Here is a 22134-nt window from a genome sequence, read left to right as displayed (position 1 = left end):
AACTTGCTTTGAACAAACCCCATGACATTGGGTTTCTTTGGAACAGAGGAAATACAAGGCCTATTTTCCATCACTCCTGATGGTTTAAGAACACTTTAAGACTCTCCCAGTACTGTTAGTGGACTTGCCTTAAGGATGCTTCTCCTCCCCATTGCATTCTGCTGTGGGTGAGCGGTCAGTGGCCTGGCTGGCAGCCATGAGGAATTGAACTCCAGGGCATCTTCCTGCCTGGGGACAGGAGTTGCACTCTGCACTTTCTCATCATTTACTCTTTCTTTTTCCCCTAGAGCTTAATTCCTGGCTTCCTTTTAGCAGTGAGCAGTGTCTCGCTGCAGTGCAGCTCATGCTGTAGTACTGCAGCTTGCAAGTGAAGCAGGCTTTGTGAGTGTGCATGAAGCATCTTCATGATGATGATGATGTATTTTGAGACATCCACGTTGCTTGTGTTTCGAAACAAGTTAGAGAGCCTTTCGAGGCATGGCGTGGCTGGGAAGGAGGGTCGCTGGGGTGGGGTGCAGCCAGCTTGTGTTACAGCATGGGGTCTGAGCTGGGACCGTCCAGCTGATGACAGCACGTCGACTAAAGCACAGCCTCTAGAAAGGAAAGGGGGATTTGGGAGAGAGAAATGCTTTGCACAGCGGGAGCCTGCCCGCCTCCCGTCCCATGGCACATCCCATCGCGTTCCACCACGACCGGGAGACGAGGCTGCGGAGCGGAGCTGGAGGAACGTGCCTCTGCCTCCGCGCCTCGGAGCGGCTCCTCACGGCTCTGCCATGCAGGGCAGCTGAAAAATGGTTGGCTCGGCTGGGAGCGGGGAGCCTGCGTCTGTCTGCCGCAAAACGTGGCGTGGAGCGGGCGGCGGCTCCGTGTGCGTCCCAGGGACTGCGGCGGTGCTAATTGCTGTCCTGCTGGCAGCCCTCTGTCATGGAATGAATGGATGTTGGTTTTCTTATTATGATGGATGAGCTCCGTTGGGTTACAGGCCTGTTTTTCCAATGGTTGCACAGGTGCCTGGTTTTGTATTCACACCTATACAAAACTATTTGGTGACATTGGAGCTAAGGTGAATAGTGAGTAATTATTCTGGGTTAGGAACAACGGCATTTGTCACAGCTAGAGAAGTGGCTTAAGTCAGTAAAGAAGTGGGCTCCAGTTGGCACTGTTGTTCCATAGCGCTTGTTGCAGGATCCTGCTGCAGTCAGGAAGCCGATGGGCACAGCAATGTGCTCACAGACTACCTGATTTTGAAGCCCTCCTGCCTGTCATTGCTTAGACAGCACTGGGTTTTAGTTCTGTTTTAGTTACCTTATCCCTTTCCTTCATCCTTTTATTATAGATCTGGGTTAATTTTGACTCTTTGGTGTCAAAAAGTCAGTGTTGCCCTTAGGACGTGCACCAGCCCCAGCTCAGCATCTGTGCATCTGGGTGGGAGGATTTTGGGCAGCGTTTGCCTCCTCCTGTGCGGTCCAAATACCTCCCTCGGCCTCTTAAAGCAGAATTGGAGCCTAGGGCCGCTGCTTGGTGCTCGGAACAGCCGCTCCGCTCCTGGCGGCTCGACTCCAGCCCGGCGCTTGGGGCCGCCCGGCCGGCGGCTGCCGAGGCCGCGGCTTCCTGGGCTGGGGCCGGGGCCGGGCTGCTGCCTCCTGGTGCTGCCTCCGGAGCGGGAACGGCAGCGTTGCGGAGCGGCCGCGTCGCCTGGCAGTGCCCTGCCTGCCCAGCCGCTCCTTCCTGCCGGCGCTAAGCGGATTTACTCGGGCGGGAGAAGGGAAAAAAACCAACAACCCGGGGGCGCAAAATATGCAAACGTGCGGTCTGCCGTAAACAATGAAATCGGAGGCTGCTGCCGCTCTAATCCCTTGAAAACCGGACCTGTTTTCTGTCGGCGGCGCGCGTCGGGATCCGCAGGGCGATGCGTGCGGGCGGTGAATGGCGGTGAGCCGCTCCGCGCTGCCCCAGGGGCCGCCCCCCGCGCCGAGCCGGCGATGCGGGAGCGCCGCGGCTGAGCGCCGGGAGCCGGGCTGCGGACGGGCGGCGGGGGCGTGACGCGGGGCTCGCCCCCCGCCGTGTTCCTCCCCACGCTTCGGTCGGCATGGGGCCCGGGGTGCGCGCCTGAAGACAGCCATGTACCTGCTGGACAGCAGCGAGCCGCCGGCCGCCGCCTCTCCCGAGAGGATGCAGCGGGGCACCCCCCAGAGGAAGACCGTCTACCGCATCTCCGTGACCATGGTGAAGAAGGAGCTGCTGGGGCCCGACGGCGGCCCGGAGCCGGCTCGGCGAGGACGGAGGGGAGGCGGCCAGGCGGGTACCCGCAGCCTTCCCCGCGCCGGGCTGCTGCTGGTGGAGGAGGAGGAGGGCGAGGAGCAAGAGGAGGGCGGCGAGGAGAAGGACCGAGTGCCCAGCCCCGGCGGCTTCCGCAACTTCAGGACCCTCAGCACCGGGCAGCTGGAGCTGGGCCGCCTCAAGGTGCCGCGGAGGAGCGGGCAGCCCCCCGCCGAGCCGCCCTTCGGCTGGCCGCGGCAGCCCGGCTCCCGGGAGGCGGCCACCTGTGGCGGGCACGGGGCCGCGGCCGGCTCTCCGCCCGCCGAGGTCGCCGGTCCGGAGGCCGCCGGTCCGGGGCGCAGCCCGCGGAGGCAGCCGGGCCTGCTGCGGCGCAGCTTCAGCTTCAGGCAGTGGAGCGGCGGGGAGCTGCTGCGGGCGCGGGCGCTGGGCCGGGTGCGGAGGCACAGCAGCTCCGGCTGCCTCCCGGCGCCGGCCGCGCCGAGCGAGGAGGCCGCGACTCCCGACTCTCCTCCCGCGGAGCCGCCCGTCGCCGAGAAGCGCAACACGCTGGATGTGGGCGAGGTGCTGAGCAAGGCCGAGCCGCTCTCCGAGCTGGAGCGCTGGGAGCGGAGCAAGAGCAAGAACCGCACGCTGGATAACAGCGACCTGCAGCGGCTGTCCGAGCGCCTGGGGCGAGAAGGCACGCCGGGAGGGCCCGCAGCCCACGAGCACCGCTTGCTGCGCTTCTTCAGCGGCATCTTTGCCCGCAAGGACGGCACCTCCACGCTCTTCGGTACCCCCCACGGCCGATCCCCACGCGGCAGCTTCTCCAGGTCCAGGGCGTATTTCAGCAGCCTCCGGAGAGCCACTGCAGACATCGAGTCCAGCTCCGAGAGCATCGATGGGTCCCCCCGCAAAGGTGCAAAGAACCTGGGTGGTGGGATGGGTGTTAAGGGCCCTTTATGCAAAAGGAGGGGGAAAACACGGCTCGGGGAGCACTGGGGTGCGAGTGGATGGTGCTTTATGGAGCATTGCACGTTTTTGGTAGTGTTTTCTCCTTAGATGCATGGTGTGGTTCTGAGGAGAGCACATTAGGTGTGTCTTATGAATGAAAAAGCACTTGGTGGATTCCCTGTGCTCTGGGATGGCAGGGTGAGAGAAGCACAGCCCGCTCAATTATGCAGTGGAAGCTGAGCTGCTGGCTGGCTGTATGTAGGTCACTGGGTGACCCAGTGCCGCACCGTGCTGGGCCTCCCTCCTTCTGTATGGACCTCTGGAACCCTGAAGGTGGGTGACAGCATCTGGGAATGTCTGCTGACCTGAGGGAGTAGGTGAACATTGATGCAGAGGTGTTTTAAGTCCTGTGCTTCTGTTCCAAAGTGTTTCGGTTGGGCTCGGTATGCTCAGAAGCCACTCTCTTTGAATGACATTCTTTCCGTTAAGTATTTAACTAGCCAGCTGCTGCTGATGGCAGGTGGAGTCAGGCTGGGATTCATGAGTCCCTTAAGATGCAGGAAGAACTTGAAAGTTTTCCGTCCCACTTGCTGTAGGATGGAAGTCAGGGTGACTGTCTGCACTCTGCAAGGTGCTGAAGGAATCCTGCAGGTGGTGGCTGGGACGTGTCAGACCAGAAATGCTGGTTGTGGGGCTTGTGACACTACTCGTGCTTTTAAATCTTTATAAGGTCTCTGGGATCAGGCATTTAACTGTGGTACTTTGAGTGCTAAGCACTAATCAAAGCGGTCGGTGATCTGCAAGTCGCTGCTTCTTTAAACATAAAGCTCTCAGGTGAGAAGCTGTACCTGGAAGACAGGTACAGCAGGGGGCTTTGTTGGATTCACCTGGGGAGCTTCACACAGTTGCAGAATGGCTGGAGTGGAAGGAACATTAAAGCCTATCCAGTGCCAACTCCCCTGCTGTGGGCTGAGTGCCCCCCACCAGCTCTGGATGCCCAGGTCCCCATCCAGCCTGGCCTTGGCATGTGACACCTATGGCTTCTGCGGGCAGCAGTGCCAGGGCTTCACTGCACCCTGGGTTCATGGAGCAAGAGCTGCTTCCCAGTGCTGCCAGCCCCCTCAGTCCACTGGTGCTGCTCGGAGCGTGCCCAAGGATGAAGTGTGGGGAGTGAAGCCACATATTTAGAGCCCGTAACAGAGGAGTGTAAGGTTTTATTGATGTAGAGGCATTTATGTGGGTTCATAGTAATCTTGGAGGAAATTGTGGTCTGACCTTGGTTCAAGTTTGAGGTAACCACAAGAGAGAGTTGCTTCATATGACTCTGCGTGCCTGTCCTGTGCCATTGCACTTAACAACTGTTAAAGGGGAGAAACATTTTACAGCTGTATATATCCACAGATCACAGTCCTGTCAGTCTGGGGTAAGTTTAAGACTTGAGTTAATCAGTAACCAGTGACGTTCCAAAGGGGACATGCCAGTCTCCTTTCTGTCTGCTGGAAGGGAGCTTTCAGTTGTGTTTTCCAGAAGCCTAGTGTGCCTAGATTTTAGAGTAATGATGGAGGAATCCTTAATTAAAGACTTTATTACTTGAGACTTGCTAGCCATGTGACATCATTTGGTGCTGTGTGAGTGATTTGACTTTGCACTTGCTTTCTACCACCTACCTAAGGTCCATAGGGAACATCATCGCCCAGATATCCCAGTGCTGCCTGTGTGATGCATGTTGAAAATCTGTTCCTAATTACCTCGGTCATGTAATACTGTTCAGAACAAGCTGAAGCTACAGATTTGTAAAGCAAGAGCAAAGAATGTTTAAATCCACATATTTTTCTTGCTGCTGTGAAATGGGTGGAGATAGATTTGGGGCAAATTATTCTTGATATGGACAATAAACCATCTTTGTCTTGAAAAGCATTGATCAGATTTCTTCCCAAGAGTTTGGGAAAGGGAAGCATCTTGCAATGGGAGTGTGGCACAGACCTACTGTGTGTTCTGCACAGCCTCCACTTCTGCCAGGGCTGGGGCATGTTGAGATTGAGATTATAGACCATTTACATATAGATATATGTACATATATATATACACACACACACACACACATAGAGGATTATAAAGTGATAAACTTCTCTTTATTTTTCCCTGAGGATGAGCAGGCTAAGCTTCAGTGCACATGGAATTTGGGCGCTATGGTGGAAGTGTGTTGGCATATATAACGTGTTCCCATGTTATAGCTGTTATAGGTCTTTGTGTTATAGGTCTTTGGTGATGTGCTTCTCTTCTAACTTCAGGAGGGCCCTTAAGTGGTCTTGAAAGCCTTCTAGCACTCACCTGACTGTTTTAGTTACTGTGAATGGGTGTTGTGTAGGCGCTGTGTGAAGGGATTGCGTTTTGGTTAGGCTTCGTCAAGCATTGGCTAAGTGGGTTTTCATTATAATTTATTGGGTAGGTCCCGTGTTGAGCAGAACGGTTGCCAGCTGCACTGACACAGCCAGATGATTAAGAACTGAACTGGTATTAAGGTCACTGGCTGAATTAAAGAGTGAGATGGATTAATGTTTGCACGATATTAAAGAGTATACCAGATGCTGGCAGTCACGGTCTCTCTCTGTGTTAAAATTAAAAAGAGATATAGAATTTCCATGTTAGTCTATAATAAGTTGGTGGTTGGGTTCCTAATGGCAGTAATGGCTGGCTTTCTTGTGCTTTAGCAATGAATGCTTCTGTACAACTGTTAGAGAGGCATTTATCTCCCTTCCCTCATAACCAGGCTCTGTAAACTAGGTTACCATATGTATTTGTCCTTGCCCGAGGTCTGCCTGCTGCTTGGGTTGCCAGTGTTGGTAAGCACGTTGCATCGATGTAGCGAAGTTACTCATAAATGCTGCTTGCAGAGGGGAGCTGCAGATTTCGCTTGTTCAACCATTGGCAGAATTGTAGTAGATTTAACAGTTCTTTTGCATGAGGAAAAAATGGAATTGCTTGTACCAGATGTTGAACCATTATTCTCTTTGGGAGCTCAGTAGGCAGCTCTCAGTGGCTGTGTTTGGCTAAGCACGGTTCCAAAGCACGACGTTGTATGTTGCAGAGTGCAAGCTCGTTAGTAGAGCTGCGTTCAGGTCTTGACTTCATAGGTCAGCGCAGAGGAATGAGCTGGTGGGGATATCTGAATGGATGGTTTGGGTCGGCTCTGTAGACCACAGCCACTCTCGATGCTGCTGTATCAATTGATTTAATCCTGCTTACTGGATTTATGACCACCAGGTTACAAACTGAGCTGTGAAAGAGGGTACAGAACTACCACATAACCTGCTGTTTTCCTAGGCATGGCCTTTAGCTAAAGGGAGAGTGCAGATCTGCTTCCAGCGTGTGTGTGTTCATGTTCACTGTGAGCCACATAGGGTTAAAAAAAAGACCAAGAAAAAGCCATTAATGCAGGCTGTTAATGTAATAGTGTTGCTTTTGGTAATTGGTGTTAGGATTTCCCCTAGGCAACTGCAGTAAACACAGTGAAGGGCGGCTTCTGCCAAAAAAGCCAGAGTGGGTTTCCAATGACTGAGGAAAAAGAGCTGTCAGCGTATTGAACTTGAGAAATGATCACGTGTTGTGCCCGTGAAAGGCATGCAGCATTAGCTACGATCTTGGTGGAGTTTTTAAACCGGAGCATTTAATGATTTTGATGTTTCCGACGTACGTAATGACAGTGTTTGACATAATGCTTCTGCTTTATTGACAAAACAGTACCACATGTTTCCTTACAACAAGGCAGGCGGTGAGGACTGTTACAATAACAAGCGTGCAGTGCGCTGTAGCTCTCTGCAATTTACTAATCTCAGAATACACTGATAAAAATTCAGCTGTGACCCTTGTTCTCTACTGAGGTTCTCCTTGATGGGGAGGTTCTGCTTTCTGGGGCTGCTCCCAGCCTTGCCAGCCTCTGTTCCACCCGCAGCCTGCACAGACTCCTCCCTGCTAGAGGGTTTCACAAGGGCTTTCTTCTCAGTTAAAACTTTGGGTTGTTACCATGCAGTAGGTGAGCCTTAGTTTGTAGCCCATGCTGGCTTGCTGTTTCTCTCTGGTGATAGACGTCATCAGTTCAGGTTGGTTTGGGACTCAGGACAGCGTGTTGGTTGCAAGAGTTCATTCCTGCCTTGGTCAGTTGTCTTGAAAGTCTCAGTCTGATACGAAGGAATATTTGTGAACCAATTCCTCAGTTGCAGTGGTATCTTATCATAGAAACACAGAATGGCCTGGGTTGAAAAGGACCACAATGATCATCCAGTTTCAACCCCCTGCTGTGTGCCAGGCTGCCAACCAGCAGACCAGGATGCCCAGAGCCACATCCAGCCTGGCCTTGAATGCCTGCAGGGATGGGGCATCCACAGCCGCCTTGGGCAACCTGTTCCAGTGTGTCACCACCCTCTGGGTGGAAAACTTCCTCCTAATATCCAACCTAAACCTCCCCTGTCTCAGTTTAAAACCATTCCCCCTTGTCCTGTCACTATCCATCCTTGTAAACGGCCATTCCCCCTCCTGTTTGTATGCTCCCTTCAAGTATTGGAAGGATCTTCATGGGTAGTGTTTATTTCTATGTTTTGCTTTCCATTTTTGGATGTTGTGCAGACAAAGATGTAAAGGTCACTTGTCTGAAGTCGTAAAGCAGAGTAAATCTCAATATTAAGACTGTAGAAAGGTCTTTATGAAGTCTTTCCCGTACGACCTGGCCATAATGTCAGCTGTGGAAACTGACATGTATGAGTTAGGTCTGTTATTTCTGTGCTTCCTGCTTGTAACTGTTCCACTTGGAGAGTTCACAGAGTTGTATCTAATGAATACAGGAGGCATTACTTGTTAATTAACCAAGACCCTTGACCTGTAACTTTATTTTCCACTAGCACACAGATAGAAGGAGCTACTAAGTTAAATAAATAGCAGCGTTTAGCTCCCTCAGTTCTAGTTGCACCAAACAGGACTTTATTTTCACACAAACAGGTAAATGTGCTTCACCTTCTGAACTTGAACCTCATTTCAGCTTTGTACACGGTTCCTAACAAGTAATCTTCACAGTTACTGGAAAGGCTTTGTAATTCCTCCTTCTCTAGTGTTAGCAGGGGGTTCTCATGCTTTGCAGTCAAGTTTGGACACCTGTGAGCTACGCTTTCATTTTTGAGAGAAAACCCATAGCAGATCTTCCCTTGCTGGAAGCTTTAAATGTTTTTTTGCAATCAGATTTGATGGGGAACTAAAATATTGTGCTGAGTGCTGCCAGCTCCTGGCATTTCCAACTTATTTATAATGGCTCTCTCTTTGTTTGCATGTGTTTGTTAGTAGGCTTGTCTGGCTGGTTGGCTAGAGAATATGGATTCCAGAAATACTGTGCTGGGCTTCTTGTGTGTATACATGCATGCATGAGCATTTTAAGAAGAAGATTGTAATACCATCATATGATTATTTCCCCCTCCTCCCCCTCCCCGCGTCTTCCCATGTGAACAGTGTCTTAATGGCAGCACTTAGGTTTAAGGCACAAGGGACTATTTTGAAACACAGGTGCTTAACTACTTTGTGCAGCTGTATTGGAGGGATGTGTAATGCGTTCATTAGGAGACATGCAGCCCTTACACAGCTCCTCTACTTCTTGCTGTGGTGCTGTGGTACACGCATTTGGGCCTAAAGAGTGTGATGTTTGCCATGATATGATGTTGTGTTGCTCCTTACTGTCCCTATAAAGGAGCACTTTTACTCAGAGTGAATGCTGTAAGAATTAGGAACCCTCAGCTCCTTTAGTGCTGCTGTAGAGCGCTTTCAGAGTGAGGATGCTCTCCCTATAGCTCTTGAGAACTGAAGCCTTCTTTGGGATGAGCACCAGAATTACATACTGTCCGAAACATCTGCTCTTCCAGGACTGGGACTGCATTTGTGTCAGGTTAAGCTGCCTGGGAAACTGCAATGTTGACCTAACTGTTCCTTATGCAGCATCCTAATTCAGAAGCTCTTCTGTGGAGCGTTACAGCAATATTTATGTTGGCAAGGCAACAGCTTTTCTGCCTCAATCTCAAAGTCCTGCCGTGAAAAATCTTACTTTCCACTCATGGAGGACAGGAGGTTCAGATGCTCCAGTATCGCTTAAGTAGAAAATAAGTGAACTTCTTCCAGCCAGTCCATAGTCTTGCATGCTGACATCCGTTTGCATTCTGTATTGCTTGTAGTTGAAGGTGGTGTTTTTCCCTAAATAGCTAAAAAGGAGCCATTTGGATGTGGTGCTCAGAGATATGATTTAGCAGAGGGTTGTTAGAATCATAGAATTATCCAGGTAGAGTTAGGGTACTATGGTTAGGCTGTGGTTGGACTTGATGATCTTTGAGGTCTTTTCCAACCTGTGTGATTCTAGGATTCTCTGATGTCTTGTTATGTAGCGGCAGTGCTTAGGTGAGAGATAAATCTATCCATGTTTTCAGTTGTTTTGGTTTCTGAAACTACCTGGAGTTCGTGGCCCCAGATGCAGGGCAATGGAGATGAGTTGTTTGAGTTGGAAGGGACCCTTAAAGGTCATCTGGTCCAGCTCTCCTGCAGAGAGCAGGGAAAACCTGTATGGGAATGCTTTTCCTCATGGAAAAAGATACTCCACTTTAACCTTTAGATTAATTTTAGGGCATACTAAGTAATTACATTTATTTTAAAACATACGTGACATCAGTTGTCAAGTAGTTCATTAGCTGTATTTGATAAGCTTTTATGTCACTGCTTATGTTATGTAGTGGATGCTGTATTTCAATCACAGTCAGTGTCCACAGGTCACTTCCAAGGTGATTCTTTTCTTAGAGAAATCAAGGTGTTAGAGATGTTAAGCTGGGCATGAATTCAGCATCTGTTAGCTGCTTCCAAACCTCACCAGATCCTTTCCCTGAGATACAGAGGTACGTGATGTGACTGGGTTTGAAAACATGTTTGTACTGTTGGTCATCCCCTACTTGCTGCAAGTAGTGTTATTGTGCTCTTCAGTGCAAGTAGGAGGCATTACTTCCAGAGCAACCTGCATATGTTTAGTTGCAGTGAGAACCAGGCTGTGGGAATCCTTCTCTTTCCTTTTCCCTTCTGGAATGGGTGGGAAGCCCAAAAGCCAAGTGGCTTTGGTTTGCAGTGTACTCAGTCTTAGAGGTGTGCCTGAGATCCTCACAGGAAATGGGTGCTGTGCCTCTTGGCTTGGCAGAGGTTCTCCTGCAGTGGATACTTCTAGTTGGTGTGTAAATGCATTACCTGCCAGCCTCCAGCCCTTCGTATTTGCCTATTTTTAACCTGAAGCATGGACGAGACTCTATGATAAGTAGGGGCTTATTACAGGGCATTGCAGTCATCTTAAGACTTGTAATTCTGCCAGTAAACAAGGCTGATAAGTAGGTTAAACTTCACGCGGCGCTGAATTTCTTTTCCCTCTGAAATGATTTCTAAATAAAGATGAACGGAGCAGCGAAGGAGCAAATCCTGCAGGCAGCCAGGTGTGTGTAGCCACGCTGTTCTGCAGGCTGCAGCCCCCAGGAATGCACTTGGGATTCCCATGTCAGTGGGCTGGGATCAGGGATCAGGAGAGGCAGGGAAGGAGATGTCTCCTCCCCAGAGATCCCAAAGCTGCCTGGTGATGCTGGGCACCTGCTGTGGGTGTCTGTGCAGGAGCAGGAGAGGCCCAGAGGGACCTGGAGCATCAAGAAAGGCTTCTTTGGGGTTAGGCTGGTAGGGAAGCAGAACTATGTATTTAAAGTAAGGGAATCCAGAATGAAATGGGTTTTAGTTGCTTGGCTAGTTGCTGTTTTACTCCTAAGTAATTGCTAAGTGAGACCGTGTTATCTCCCTGCCATGCTCTTGCTTTTTTTTTCCCATTGAAACTGAGGTGCAGTTGTGCTTGTGGACTGTGCTTTCAGTCCTGTGCTAGTATTTAGTGCGAGCATCTGATGCCGTTCAAACTTGATTATGAAATCCCTGCAGGTCATTAATGTACCTGTGGACGCAGTGTGAGCCTTGACCTGGGAATACTTTTATTCAGCTCCATTAAAAAGGGAAAAAGCAATGGAGGGAACTGTTTTTCAAGTCACTTCTAGACATGTTGTCAGGAGTGGCAACGTGCCTCAGGGTTTTCCGCAGTAACTCGTGTGCCTTCCATCTGCAGGAAGGTGTTGGGACTGGGCTCCTTCTCTTTATCCTTACAGAACACACATATCACAGCTTGCCTTAACCTCTACCCTTGCAAAGTATGCAAGGAATTGACTGATAAGAAATCCTTTTCCATCCCTGAATAAAGAAGCGTAGTGTTTCAAGTAGGCATGCTGGTTTATATTTTTAGGGCCCCGGGCTGAAACACCATCTATAGTGAATTTAATGTTGCCCATGTATAGCGTGGATGGGTTGTGAGCAGGGCAGAACACCTACTTCATGTGGAACTGCTGCTGATGGAAGCAGTCCCAGGCTGAGGGCTCGGGGCTGCTCAGGGCTGGCTGGTGGAGCTGCTTACAGCATACTGCTGACTTACAGGCATGTAAACCTAATGCTGTTTTCATGAGCACGAGATGGAACCAAAGCTTGTTTTCTAGTCTCCTTCAAAGCCAGTGTCCTGTCCCTCCACGCTCTGCTTCTAGTGCATAACAGTGTTCTTCAAGTCATTCCCTGTGCCTGGTTCTGGGGGCTGCTGTATGGGAGCTCCTTCCAGGATGGATGTGTTCATTCCCACTGAAACCCAGAATGTGTGAAGCCAGGGTTTGCAGCACCGTTCTGTGGGCTGGTCCTTTGTATACAGCCTCTCCAAAGGACCTCTCTGCTAATCCCAAGACTCTGCTTGTGCTCAGACTGCTGGAATTCAGCTTATCTGTCAGCTCTTGTCAGCCTGAGGAGTGTTTTTAAATCCTCTTCTACCTTTTTTTCTGTGGCTAAACACTCTTATCTATCTCTTCTTTATATATATTATATGCTACTTTATGTGTTGTACAAACATGTGTAAAATTAAACTCTGGTTGCAGTGCGTTAATTCAATAATATCTGTGTGTCCAGGCTAGCGAGCTGCCTGATGGGATGCTGGAGTCAGGCAGCATGTTGTCTCTTTCCTGCCATGCTCTCTTCTTCTGTGCTTTAGAGCTAAGAAAGCTTTGAGTTCCAGAAACCCTTCTGTTAGACTCTGGAGCATGAAATCACTACAGTCAGTTTTACCACCGTCATATTTGCTTAGCGGAACATGCACCCAGCAGGGTAACGCTAGGAAAATGTGATAGTGGGTCCAATAAAATCAGCTGCAGATGCAGAGGTGCTGAAACGAGAGCAGTCTTTTGGCGCTCTGCATTTTTCACTTCTGATGTCTTGTTTTTTCCAGTCCGAGATGCTGGGAGCCGTTGTGAGGCACGTCTCGGAGGCGCAGTCTGGAGCTCAGACAATGCATGCAGATACAGTCTGAACTGCAGTACAGCTGTAGAGGTCTTCAGGCTCCTGGACATGTAGAAGCTTCAGGAGTAAGAGGGTCATTTAATTAGTATTTCTGTGTATGTTTTCAATGACTCACACAGGAGGCAGCCCGCACTGTTTTTTTTCCATGTGTTTGGTTGTTATATATGCTGTAGCTGTTCAGAAACTGGGAATGCAAACAATTATTGATACGTGTAGCTAGTGTATGGGGTCGAACAGGGAGTGTTGAACATATGTCATCTGTAATGATGAAGATCTAATTAATTATCTAATGAGAAGTAGCACAACAAAGCATCTGGTTGGCATGGAGGCAGGGCCTGAAGGCATCTGTTGCAGCCTGTCTGTGTAGAGCAATGTGAAAGTTGACAGAGGAGAGCAGGTTGACCTGCATGGAAGGTAATGCTTCAAGTTGTAATGGTCCGGATTAATGGTCTGATATCCAGTTCTTTTGTATAAACAATAGGCTGCAGTTCAACATCCAGTTTTGTAATGCAACCTAGAAAAGTGACCCAGCATGAAATTGCTATGCGCCTTTTCACTTTTTTTTTGGTGACTTAGTTTATGTCTATCAGCTTATTCACCCAATATCCATTTCTTTGTATGCATCAGCTTCAGCTGGTCCTAGAGGAGAAGGCAGCATTGTCCATAGCCCTGGTGATCTGGCCTGAGCTGAGCAGCGTTCTGTAAGGAGTTCCCAGCACCAAGTGAATAGGAGGGCGCTTGGTGGATAAGCTCAGTGTATTAAGCCACGTGGTCTGAAAGCACACAGTGTGGATCATCTGAAAGTCCTTATTTTGCTGTTTTCGTAGTACATCATACTAACTGAAGAAAACGGGGTTGTAACATAAATACAAGCTCCTAGAACTGTTCCTTGTGATTTTATTTTATAACATATATTCTGGCATGTAACTGTGTGTATCACCAAGTCGAATGCTGTCTGCATATATGGAAGAGCACCACCCTTTCCAGCCCTACTTAATACTGGGGTGAGTCAGCAAAGGCATGAATAATGGGTGGTTCTCAGCCCATAAGGAAATACTTCTGCAGGTGATAAAGGTGAAGTGTTAATTGGAGCCAGCTGACTGCAGTGCTGCTGCCTTCCAGGGACTTGCCTTTCACATTTGGTGATTCCCCCACCCTGAACCACTTGTTATAAAATGACTTAGGTTTTTCTTTGCTAGTTGTAGGATGCTTTATTTACTTATCCACCAGCATGGAGGGTCGTTGCAGTTGTGAAGAGTGAGAGATTTCCCTAGTGAGAATACTTTGCTGTTAGGATTATAACTGGAGACAAAGCACTGCCCGTTTATTCTCCTCCGTGTATGGTCAATAGGCACATCTAGTTAATGAGCTCTGGAGGTGAAAGACATCTGGAATGGAGTTTGAACAAGAGGAATTCCTTGGGGCAGAGCTTTGAGCTGAAAAGTGAAAGCTCAACCTTTAGGACAGCAGCTTCACTAGGTGAGACTGCAGCTTCAGGGCTCTAGCTGGGGCAGCTTTTAGGCTCATCTTCCAGTGTGGTTTGGGTGCTCCGTTTGAAATCTGGCTGGCTTTGTGTGCATGGGGGGGGTTGTGTTTTCTTTTCTTCTCCCCCAGGCTGCATTGAGGAGTTCGTAGTTGAGCACACTTGTGGGAAACAGTGAAATTCTTCAGAGCAGTTTTAACAAATGGATGCTTCAAAGTTACCTATTAAAAGCACAAACTCCTATGGAACCACCATTGCACCAGTTATGCCCTTAATAAGGTATTTGTACTTGGGTTGTTATCGGGCCTTTGAAAGCTTGGCTTTTGTGTACCTAAGATTGCTTCCCCCCAGCTGAAATTGCTTTTTGTTGGTTCAACTTCTGCATGAATACAGGGAAAAATAGTATCTTATGCAATTTAGGATTGGTTCCCTTTGTTGTCGTATTGGTCAGGAGTAACCTGGAGCAATCTGCTTGGTTTTTTCTGTTGCTTGAAGTGTCTTGGAGGTAATTACACTGTGTATGTAAATTTTCTTTCCTATTTGGTTTCATTGTACTCTTGTTTCAGCCTTTCTGGTCAGGTTTTCTTTCTGTAAATGTGAGTTTGTGCTCTTTGTACTCATGAAGTAGTGTACGGCAGGTCAGCCTGCGGCTGTGTACTTAGCCCTGTAATAGCCTGGCATCCTTGCCATGCCCAGCTCCAGCTCCTGGTGGTGACAGCAGCTTTGAGCCTTTCTTACTGAGTTGCCTTCCAGCTAACGCTTGAGCAGGTAACTCTCTCTCGTGAGGTTGGATTTCCTCACTCCACACCACAGTGAACACAGTTTCCTAGAGCTAGATGAAGACCTCTAACTCAAATACCTTTTCTTCCTTCTGTTTCAAAACCTTTCCCTCCTTGCTCCTGCCCATGCCTTTCACTGTCAAGATCAGGCTTTGTTTTCTTGTAAATGATGTGATATTGCCCCTGTGGTACTCTGTGTGCAGTAAGCAGTGTTTGCTATGAGTCTCACAGAGGCAGAAAGCTGGATTTCATGTAATTTGCATTTCAGATGCGTCTCGCTGCTACCGTGTGACAGACCCTGCAGTTCATATTCATTATCAGAGTATTAAATCTCCAGCTGAAAATTATGAAGCAGGAACCCTTCTTAGCTGATGGCTGATACGTTTGTGCCTGTTAAGCTTCTTGTCACGTAGGGTGTCAGTGCCTGACCCAGCACAGCAAGGCAGCCCTGAGACCCGCTCACAGCAAAGGGCGATGCAGCTGAATACAGCTGCGGGCATTTACTGGCAGCGGAACGAGGAATGAGAACCCTGGTACTGGAGAAAAAGAAATCCTATGTTGTTGAGGTTTAGTGTGTGACACACCGGCCCTGTGGCATCTCAGATGAACTTAGATGATGTCCCACTTCCTAGAGTGTTTCATGAGGTTGCATGGATGGTCAGGCTCTGGCTTGCTCCTCCTATCCTTGTAAAACGTTGGAGGAACCGAGTGCTAAAAATACTCCCGTAACCCCACAGCAGTGGTTTATGTCAGCCTTCCTGAAAGAATGGATCCCTTTAATTAGTAGAGGCAGCGAAGTTTATTTTGGGGGGTTTATTTTGTGTTCGGTTTGGGCTGTGAACTCTTATGCACTGTAGTTCAAAACTAAAGTTAGAAGAAAACACCCAAAGAAGATCTAGTACAGCTGTTGGCAGCAGCTGCAGCGTGCACTGTGGTCGTCCTGTTCTCTGTCCTTGCCTGGGAAAAGAAGGAATCCTTTTTAACAGGGAGGAGCCAACCGTTTTGATCTGCAGCAGTGGCTGACTTGACATGATAACCGCTTCGGTTGCCTCTGCATTTGCTATCATAAAGGCTGTTTCTCATTTCCCTTTCTTTGTACACGTTTCTCTTTTGTAGCATTGTGGAAAGTTGAACTGAAATTGTCAGGAATTGTTTAAAGTGCAAAAAATCAGCGCAGTCAGTCAGGTAAGTGTGTCAAACCCAGCCTCATCACTGCCATCCCTGGGAGCAGGACTGTCAGAATACTGGGAACATGACAGGCTGGTTTGTTGTGTCCTCCAGTTGCCTTTCCTAGCCTGGACACACACATAATATTAAATTAACACACTGCAGGATGTATGGCCAAAGGGATGGTCCATATCCTTAAGGCCAGAACAGCAGCATGAAAATAGAACAAGAGCAATTTGGGAAGAATGGACCTTTAGTTTTTCCCAGGTTATCCGTGTGGTGGGTCTCACTCAAGTGCTGTGAAATATTGAATGCTAAAAGCATGAGGGCAGGTTTGTAGTTGAGCTGCAGGTCCCTTAGGTGTTGCTGAGTTGTTTCCTGTTGCAAACTCTGCCTAGGCTTCTTTAGTGGCTGCGTTCCTAGTATAGCAACATGAGCTAAAGTGCATGCCTGAGGTGATGGGACATGCTAGGATCAGGAAGCAAGCTGGAGTTTCTTGGCATCACCCAAGAAGCACAAATGAGAACATAGCCAGAGGGGGAGATTTCTCTGCAGACCAAGGAATGGTTTCATTCCTGCTTGGATGTTGTTTAAAAAAGGAAGTATTACCACGTACAGGCTGAAATTTGGCTTCATGAGCATTGAGTGGAGGAATATTAGTAAGCTGATGTTTGCGCATAGTCTGAATTGTTTTGATTCCAATGAAAAGCCATAGCAGCATCAGAGAGCTCTCTGGGTCATTGCTGATGTAGATCCGGGTGATGCAGTCTGTTGCACTGATTCTTTACACAGGGTGAAGGGGGGTGGGTTGTGATCAGGGTGTGCACAGTGCTGATAAGCAGCGCAGGGATGGTGCTCTCCCTTCACAGAGCTTGATGTGACATGGCAGGCCTTCCAAGCTGCATCTGCAGCAGCTGCTGATGCTTGCAGGGAGCTGAATTTAACGTGAGCACGTGTGCTGCTCACAGCAACGTTGTCGACAGATTTTCCTGTTCCGGACTTGTGAGCAACTCAAGGATGAGGGTGAGACAGGGCCGTGGAGAAAAGGTGGAGCTGCAGCTGCTGGTTGCAGACCCAGGGGTTTGGGCAATCGGTTTGCTTTCTTTAGGTTTCCTACAAACCCGATGTTTGATCCGTGTGTGGAAGATGAAAGGCTTTGTTCCACAGTTAGACACTGAGTCGAACCCTCATCTGACGAATGTTTTGTTTCCAAAATAAATATTTCCTATTTATGTAAGGCTGTTTTCTGAAGTGCCCTGTAACAGCAGGTGCATTTCAGGAGGAAGCTGGTCCGAGAAGCTGCTTTTCTGATGGGCTGTTTTAGCTTTAACCTTTTCAACGTTTGCCGTATGTACTTCTAAGGCAAAAGATAATGGTAGCCCCGAGTCCTTTTCCCTCTCATTTGCTTTCTGCCTTCAGGACCATTTCTCTTGCTCAGCTTTATGGGGCACTAAGAGATGCACAGGTTTTTGTAATGGTACTTAGATTTTGTGGTGGTTGGGTGTTTATGGTCCTCTCTTAGGCAGAACAGTAATGAAACAGAGCAAGTGGACACAACCCTTCATACGATGGGGGGGGGGGGGGGGGGCGAAGCAAAACCTAAGTGGGCATCTGAAGGAGCATCTGAGGTGAGGGAGTATCTGCACTGCTTCCCCAAGCTGCTGAAGCTGAGTGCAGCTTTACAGTCACTGTGCAGGTGATGGAGATCGGAGGGGGGGCATTGTGGTGCTGCTTTGTCCCATGAGCATTAGGGTGTCTTTGACCTTACACTGCTGTGTTTCAAATACCTGTCCCCAGTTTCCTGCTTTAAGTTCCCTGTCTCAGCTATTAGGAAGTAAACCTTGCTATCTTAGCAGATCTGTTTGCAGTTGGGAAGAGGGGGCCCCCCTTCAGTGTTTCCTTGTGACTGAAGCTAAGGCTTGTGTGCCTTGGTTCCAGCTCAGCATAAATTCCCTTTGAGAGCATGCCTTGGATTGCATTAACATTTTTTTTGACGTTTGACAAAGGCCTTGTTTAAACAAGTTAGATGTGCATCGGGCTAATAAATAGAAGAACTTAAGATTGTTCCTGCTGTGCTGCTCCCTGGAGAACAGTGTCTCATTTGTGTATTTTCCACTAATCATCTCCGAATCTCGCATGGGTGATATCAAGTTAGGGAAAGTGGACTTAGCATTACATATGGTAGAGTCAGGGAGAAAAAAACACTGTTTTGACAACCAGCATAGCAATCTGTGAGACATGACTCGAGTTCTAAAAAATGTTTTCAGAAATGTGTTGCATAAACAAGTCATAATTTCCCTTGTGGAGAAGGGGGGATGTTTTTCTAGATGTACTTCTGTACGAACGCGCTGGACCCATTTTCTGTAGGCACAAGTGAAAGGAGTGAGAAAGTGACTCTGAACGCTTCCCTAATTGCAGAGCACAGGCTTGAAATGGTGAGCAGAGAGGTTGGGGTGGGAGTTATTTGGAAGTAATTGAACCTGATAGTGTGAATTTTTACATCTGAGTGCTGCGATTTCACCAGCTGGTACAGGACAGCGTTGATGCTCCATAGAAGAATAAAGCATCCTAGATTGCACCAGCGCTCCTTGTACAGTTCGTTCTGCTTCCCTGGAGGTGACTTGAAAGGAAGGAGCGTTTTGATAAGCAGGCGTTTAGCAGAGCCTTGGTTTGTGGGCTGAGGGGCTGGATCACACCCCTGTAACCACACTGACCTGATTGTGCCTGCATGGGTGTGCCTGTAGCAGGACTCGCCTTGGTGTGCTTTAATCACGCCGAGCATGTGGCCGTCAGGTTGGCAGAGGCTGTTTGGAAGTATGAGTGCTATGGATAAATGATGTAGTGGGGAAGGGCGAGCTTGGCTTTTATAGGGGAAATCACAGCTCACAAATTTGCTGGAGTTCTTGAGTGGAGGACATGGGAAATTTGTTAAGTACAATTTATTTGAAGACTGGAGGAGCTGCTCTCGTGAGAGTCGTGAGTGAAGCTGCCATCGGATAAAAGGGAGGCTTCTCTTGTGTGTATAGTTAAGGAAAAAGCGGGAGATATGGAAATAAGAAGTTCCCTTTGAAAAAATCAGCAGCAAACCCAGGTTCTACAACCCATTTGGGTTGAGATACTGGCAAACCTCCTGGGATAGGGGGTGAAACAGGGAGACAGTTCCCTGTTTTTCAAGGTCAAAAACATGAGGAGCTGTGGAAAGACCTTGAGGTTTGGTTAATGGTGGATAAACTGGCAGATTAAACTTAAATGTGGCAGAGTGCAAAGAGCTGCTTGGGAATAGAGCAGTCCTAAATAATTCATCAAAGGCTCTGCATCTTTGCATCTGTGAGAGCTTTGTGGGAAACATGAATGGAGCGCTCTGCAGAGCTGAAAGCAAGTAGTGTTAGGGGCGGAAGACAGTGCACCTTGTCGTGGCACCATTGAAAGAGAGCAGCGTGCCCATCGCTGGGGGGGGGGGGTGGTGGTCCTTGCATCTGGAAATGAATACAGGAGAAGGAAGTGCATGAGAACAGCAGGCAGTTCTATCCATGCAAGGGCCAAATGAGCTGAGTGGAGGAACTGTGCTGTGTAGGAAGGGGAAGACAAAGGGAATACAGCATCCTGGGAGGGGGGGCGGTAAAGATGGACTTGCTTTTGGTGAGCCTTCTTTATGTCAACTAGGAAACATCTCATGAGACTGTTTGCTAGGAGGCAGGTTCAGAAGCAGCCCAATGCTGTTCTCTTTTGTTCTGCTATCCGAGAGGTAACTGAGCTGTGAGTCCCTGTAGGACTGTGTGAGTTTCAGTACTGAAGGGCTCAGCTATTAGCTGGTGGATAAAATAAATGTAGGGCTGCTTTTATTTGAAGAAGGTACTTCACATTGAGCTGCGTGTTGGAGGAGTGCATGGGGAGGGGGTGGGGGTGGTAACACCTTGTAACACCCTGCTGCCAACCTGGGTCACAATAGGAATGCAGGTCGTCTGTGAGTTACAGTATGGTGTTGGCTGTGATTTAAATACTGTTTTATTGAAAAGCGTTGTTGTTTTACATATAAAACCCTATTTTCTTCTCTACTGAGTAGTCATCAGTTTTCTGTGCTTCATTTTATTGTTTTGCTTTGTCTTTTATTCTTACCTACTTGGAAAAGATAAGGCTGTGCCAGGCAGTTTCTCAGTTGTACTTGGCATCTCCGTGTTGGCTTTCTTTCTGGCTGGCCAAATAAAAGCCTTTTCTACATTCATTTAAAACCTGCTTCGTGTTTCTCCCACTTCATCTTTTTTTAATTTGAGTTGTGACATTGATTCTTCTTTGCTGTACCGTGTAACCTGCGCCTCTTCAGCTCTGTCACCCGCTGTAAGGAAGTCTCTATATTCAGACACGAAGGTTAATTCCTTGTTTATGTCTTTAGTCAGAATAGGCAGCCTAGACTGTGGCTTACTCCTTCGGGATGCTGTGGGCATCTTTGCTCCTCCAGCATGGCTTTGTAAAATGCTTACTGCTCTGCTGATGTCTTGAGCATGGCTTTTTACAGCTTCGAATCTTATCACCAGGTTGTCATTTGTTACGATTGATGTAATCTTTCCTGTGCTGGCTCTGGCCTTCCCCAAAGATACGCTGTAAAACAGATCTCACCTCTGACACTGACCTGCTTTCCGATGAGCAAAACAAGGCATTTCCCAGGCGTTTCGTCTCCAGTGGCTTTGTTTGTTTTCCTGGAGCCGAGTTGTGCTATGGTTAATTGTTGGGCTGCGCTCTCTGGGGTTTTGGTACTTAAAGAAATACTCTGTGTTGCCTGAAAATAACGATACAGTTTCATGGCAGGATGCAGACCTACCTTGAGGCACCATCACAACCCAGAGCCCTACCCAGGGGAGGGAGTGCTGTTTTCTGTCCCGTCACAGGTAATAAGCATTTGAGGTGACGTAGTTTTTAGCCATGCTTATTGAGAAGGTTGTTCTAGCCAACTTAATGGCGGAAACGTGTCTTAATTCACCCCACTTTTGATCATTAACACAGAAGCATCGCTTGGTCTGCACAGCGTGTGTGCCTGCTGGTTGCAGAGGCTCTCCTCCAAGTGCCTGCCAGAGGGGTCGGGTAAAAAAGAGATGCTAAGGACTTGGAAAATAAATAAAGAGAGAAGGAGTGCTGCTAAGATATCCTTTGTTTTGAAGTGATTGTTGCCTTTCCTGCTGTTAATGTGCTAAGGGATTGGCCTTACTGTGATGTGACTTCAATTTTCTGTTTCTTTCTGCTTTTATATTCCTCTCAGTATCTTCTTATGGTTGTCCTTGCCTGTCTCTAAGAGGGACGTCTGGTTTTGTGCCACTTTTCCTCAGAGGAGCACTGCTGAGCGTTAACAGATTTGCATTTCTTTGGTATTCCTGTCTAATCCTGACATTCTTTGCTCTTTGCTCTGTGAAGTGTGCTTCTGTTATCTGATGGCAGTTACCTCAGGAGAGAACCCTAGTTTTAGCTGTGGGATTTTATGTCTCCTTTAAACGAGCTGCAGAATCCTACCACTGTGCGGCCCTTGTGTTTGCAGGCTAAGTATGTCATTTATTGAGGCTGCAAGCTCTGCACAATGAGAAATATCCTGGCTCTCAGATAGAAGGCCTTGGTAGGAGTTGTTCCATCTAAGGACAAAGCAGATGGAGGAGAGCTGCTCAATTTGTAAGCCCAAAGGTGTATTTTAGACAAGGCTGACTTGCTGTCCGCTAGGGTTGCACAGCTCTTTCCATTGCCAGAGCTCCTTTTGTTTCCATGGCAGCACGCAGGCAGTGTGCTGCAGCTGTCGGCTGCTGGGGGAAGATGGATTTGGGCTTTGACCTAAATATCCATTTAATATAGTTCTTAGTTACAGGGCATGTTTTTTTCAGATCCGCTGGGGCTGAGGTGCCCATCTGATAATTAGTAAGCAGTGGTAAGCGTGGCTTGCTGTAAAGCATTTGTGTTTGTGTTCATCCTGACAGATGGAACAGGCAAGGCTTTTAAATTGGCAGTTGGTGAAAACCTCTCATTTTAGGGCTGTAAATGGGTTGGTTTGTTGCAGTTTTCTTTACTTCTTCAAGGTGCTCATAAGCTTATCAGTGA

At 48.3% G+C, this 22134-nt stretch overlaps 1 protein-coding gene across 11 annotated transcripts in view; it reads left to right on the top strand.

The window, feature by feature from the left end:
• Positions 1-22134, top strand: part of AGAP1 (ArfGAP with GTPase domain, ankyrin repeat and PH domain 1) — a 265277-nt gene that overhangs the window by 45771 nt on the left and 197372 nt on the right. For 4 of the 11 annotated variants that reach the window (XM_072342547.1, XM_072342541.1, XM_072342540.1 and 1 more), the window contains exon 1: positions 1607-3178. The exons of 4 other annotated variants lie outside the window; for them this stretch is intronic. In XM_072342547.1, coding sequence (XP_072198648.1) covers positions 2122-3178 — 1057 coding nt within the window. In that variant the 5' untranslated portion in view covers positions 1607-2121. Of the gene's footprint in view, positions 1-1605; positions 3179-22134 lie in introns of those variants that run through there. 3 more of the 11 variants (XM_072342546.1, XM_072342545.1, XM_072342543.1) reach the window with 2 other exon arrangements.

Source organism: Excalfactoria chinensis, chromosome 7 (assembly GCF_039878825.1).
Source record: "Excalfactoria chinensis isolate bCotChi1 chromosome 7, bCotChi1.hap2, whole genome shotgun sequence".
Lineage (NCBI taxonomy): Eukaryota > Metazoa > Chordata > Aves > Galliformes > Phasianidae > Excalfactoria > Excalfactoria chinensis.
Note: the sequence above shows the minus strand (reverse complement) of the source record. Positions and strands in the feature narration are given on the sequence as shown.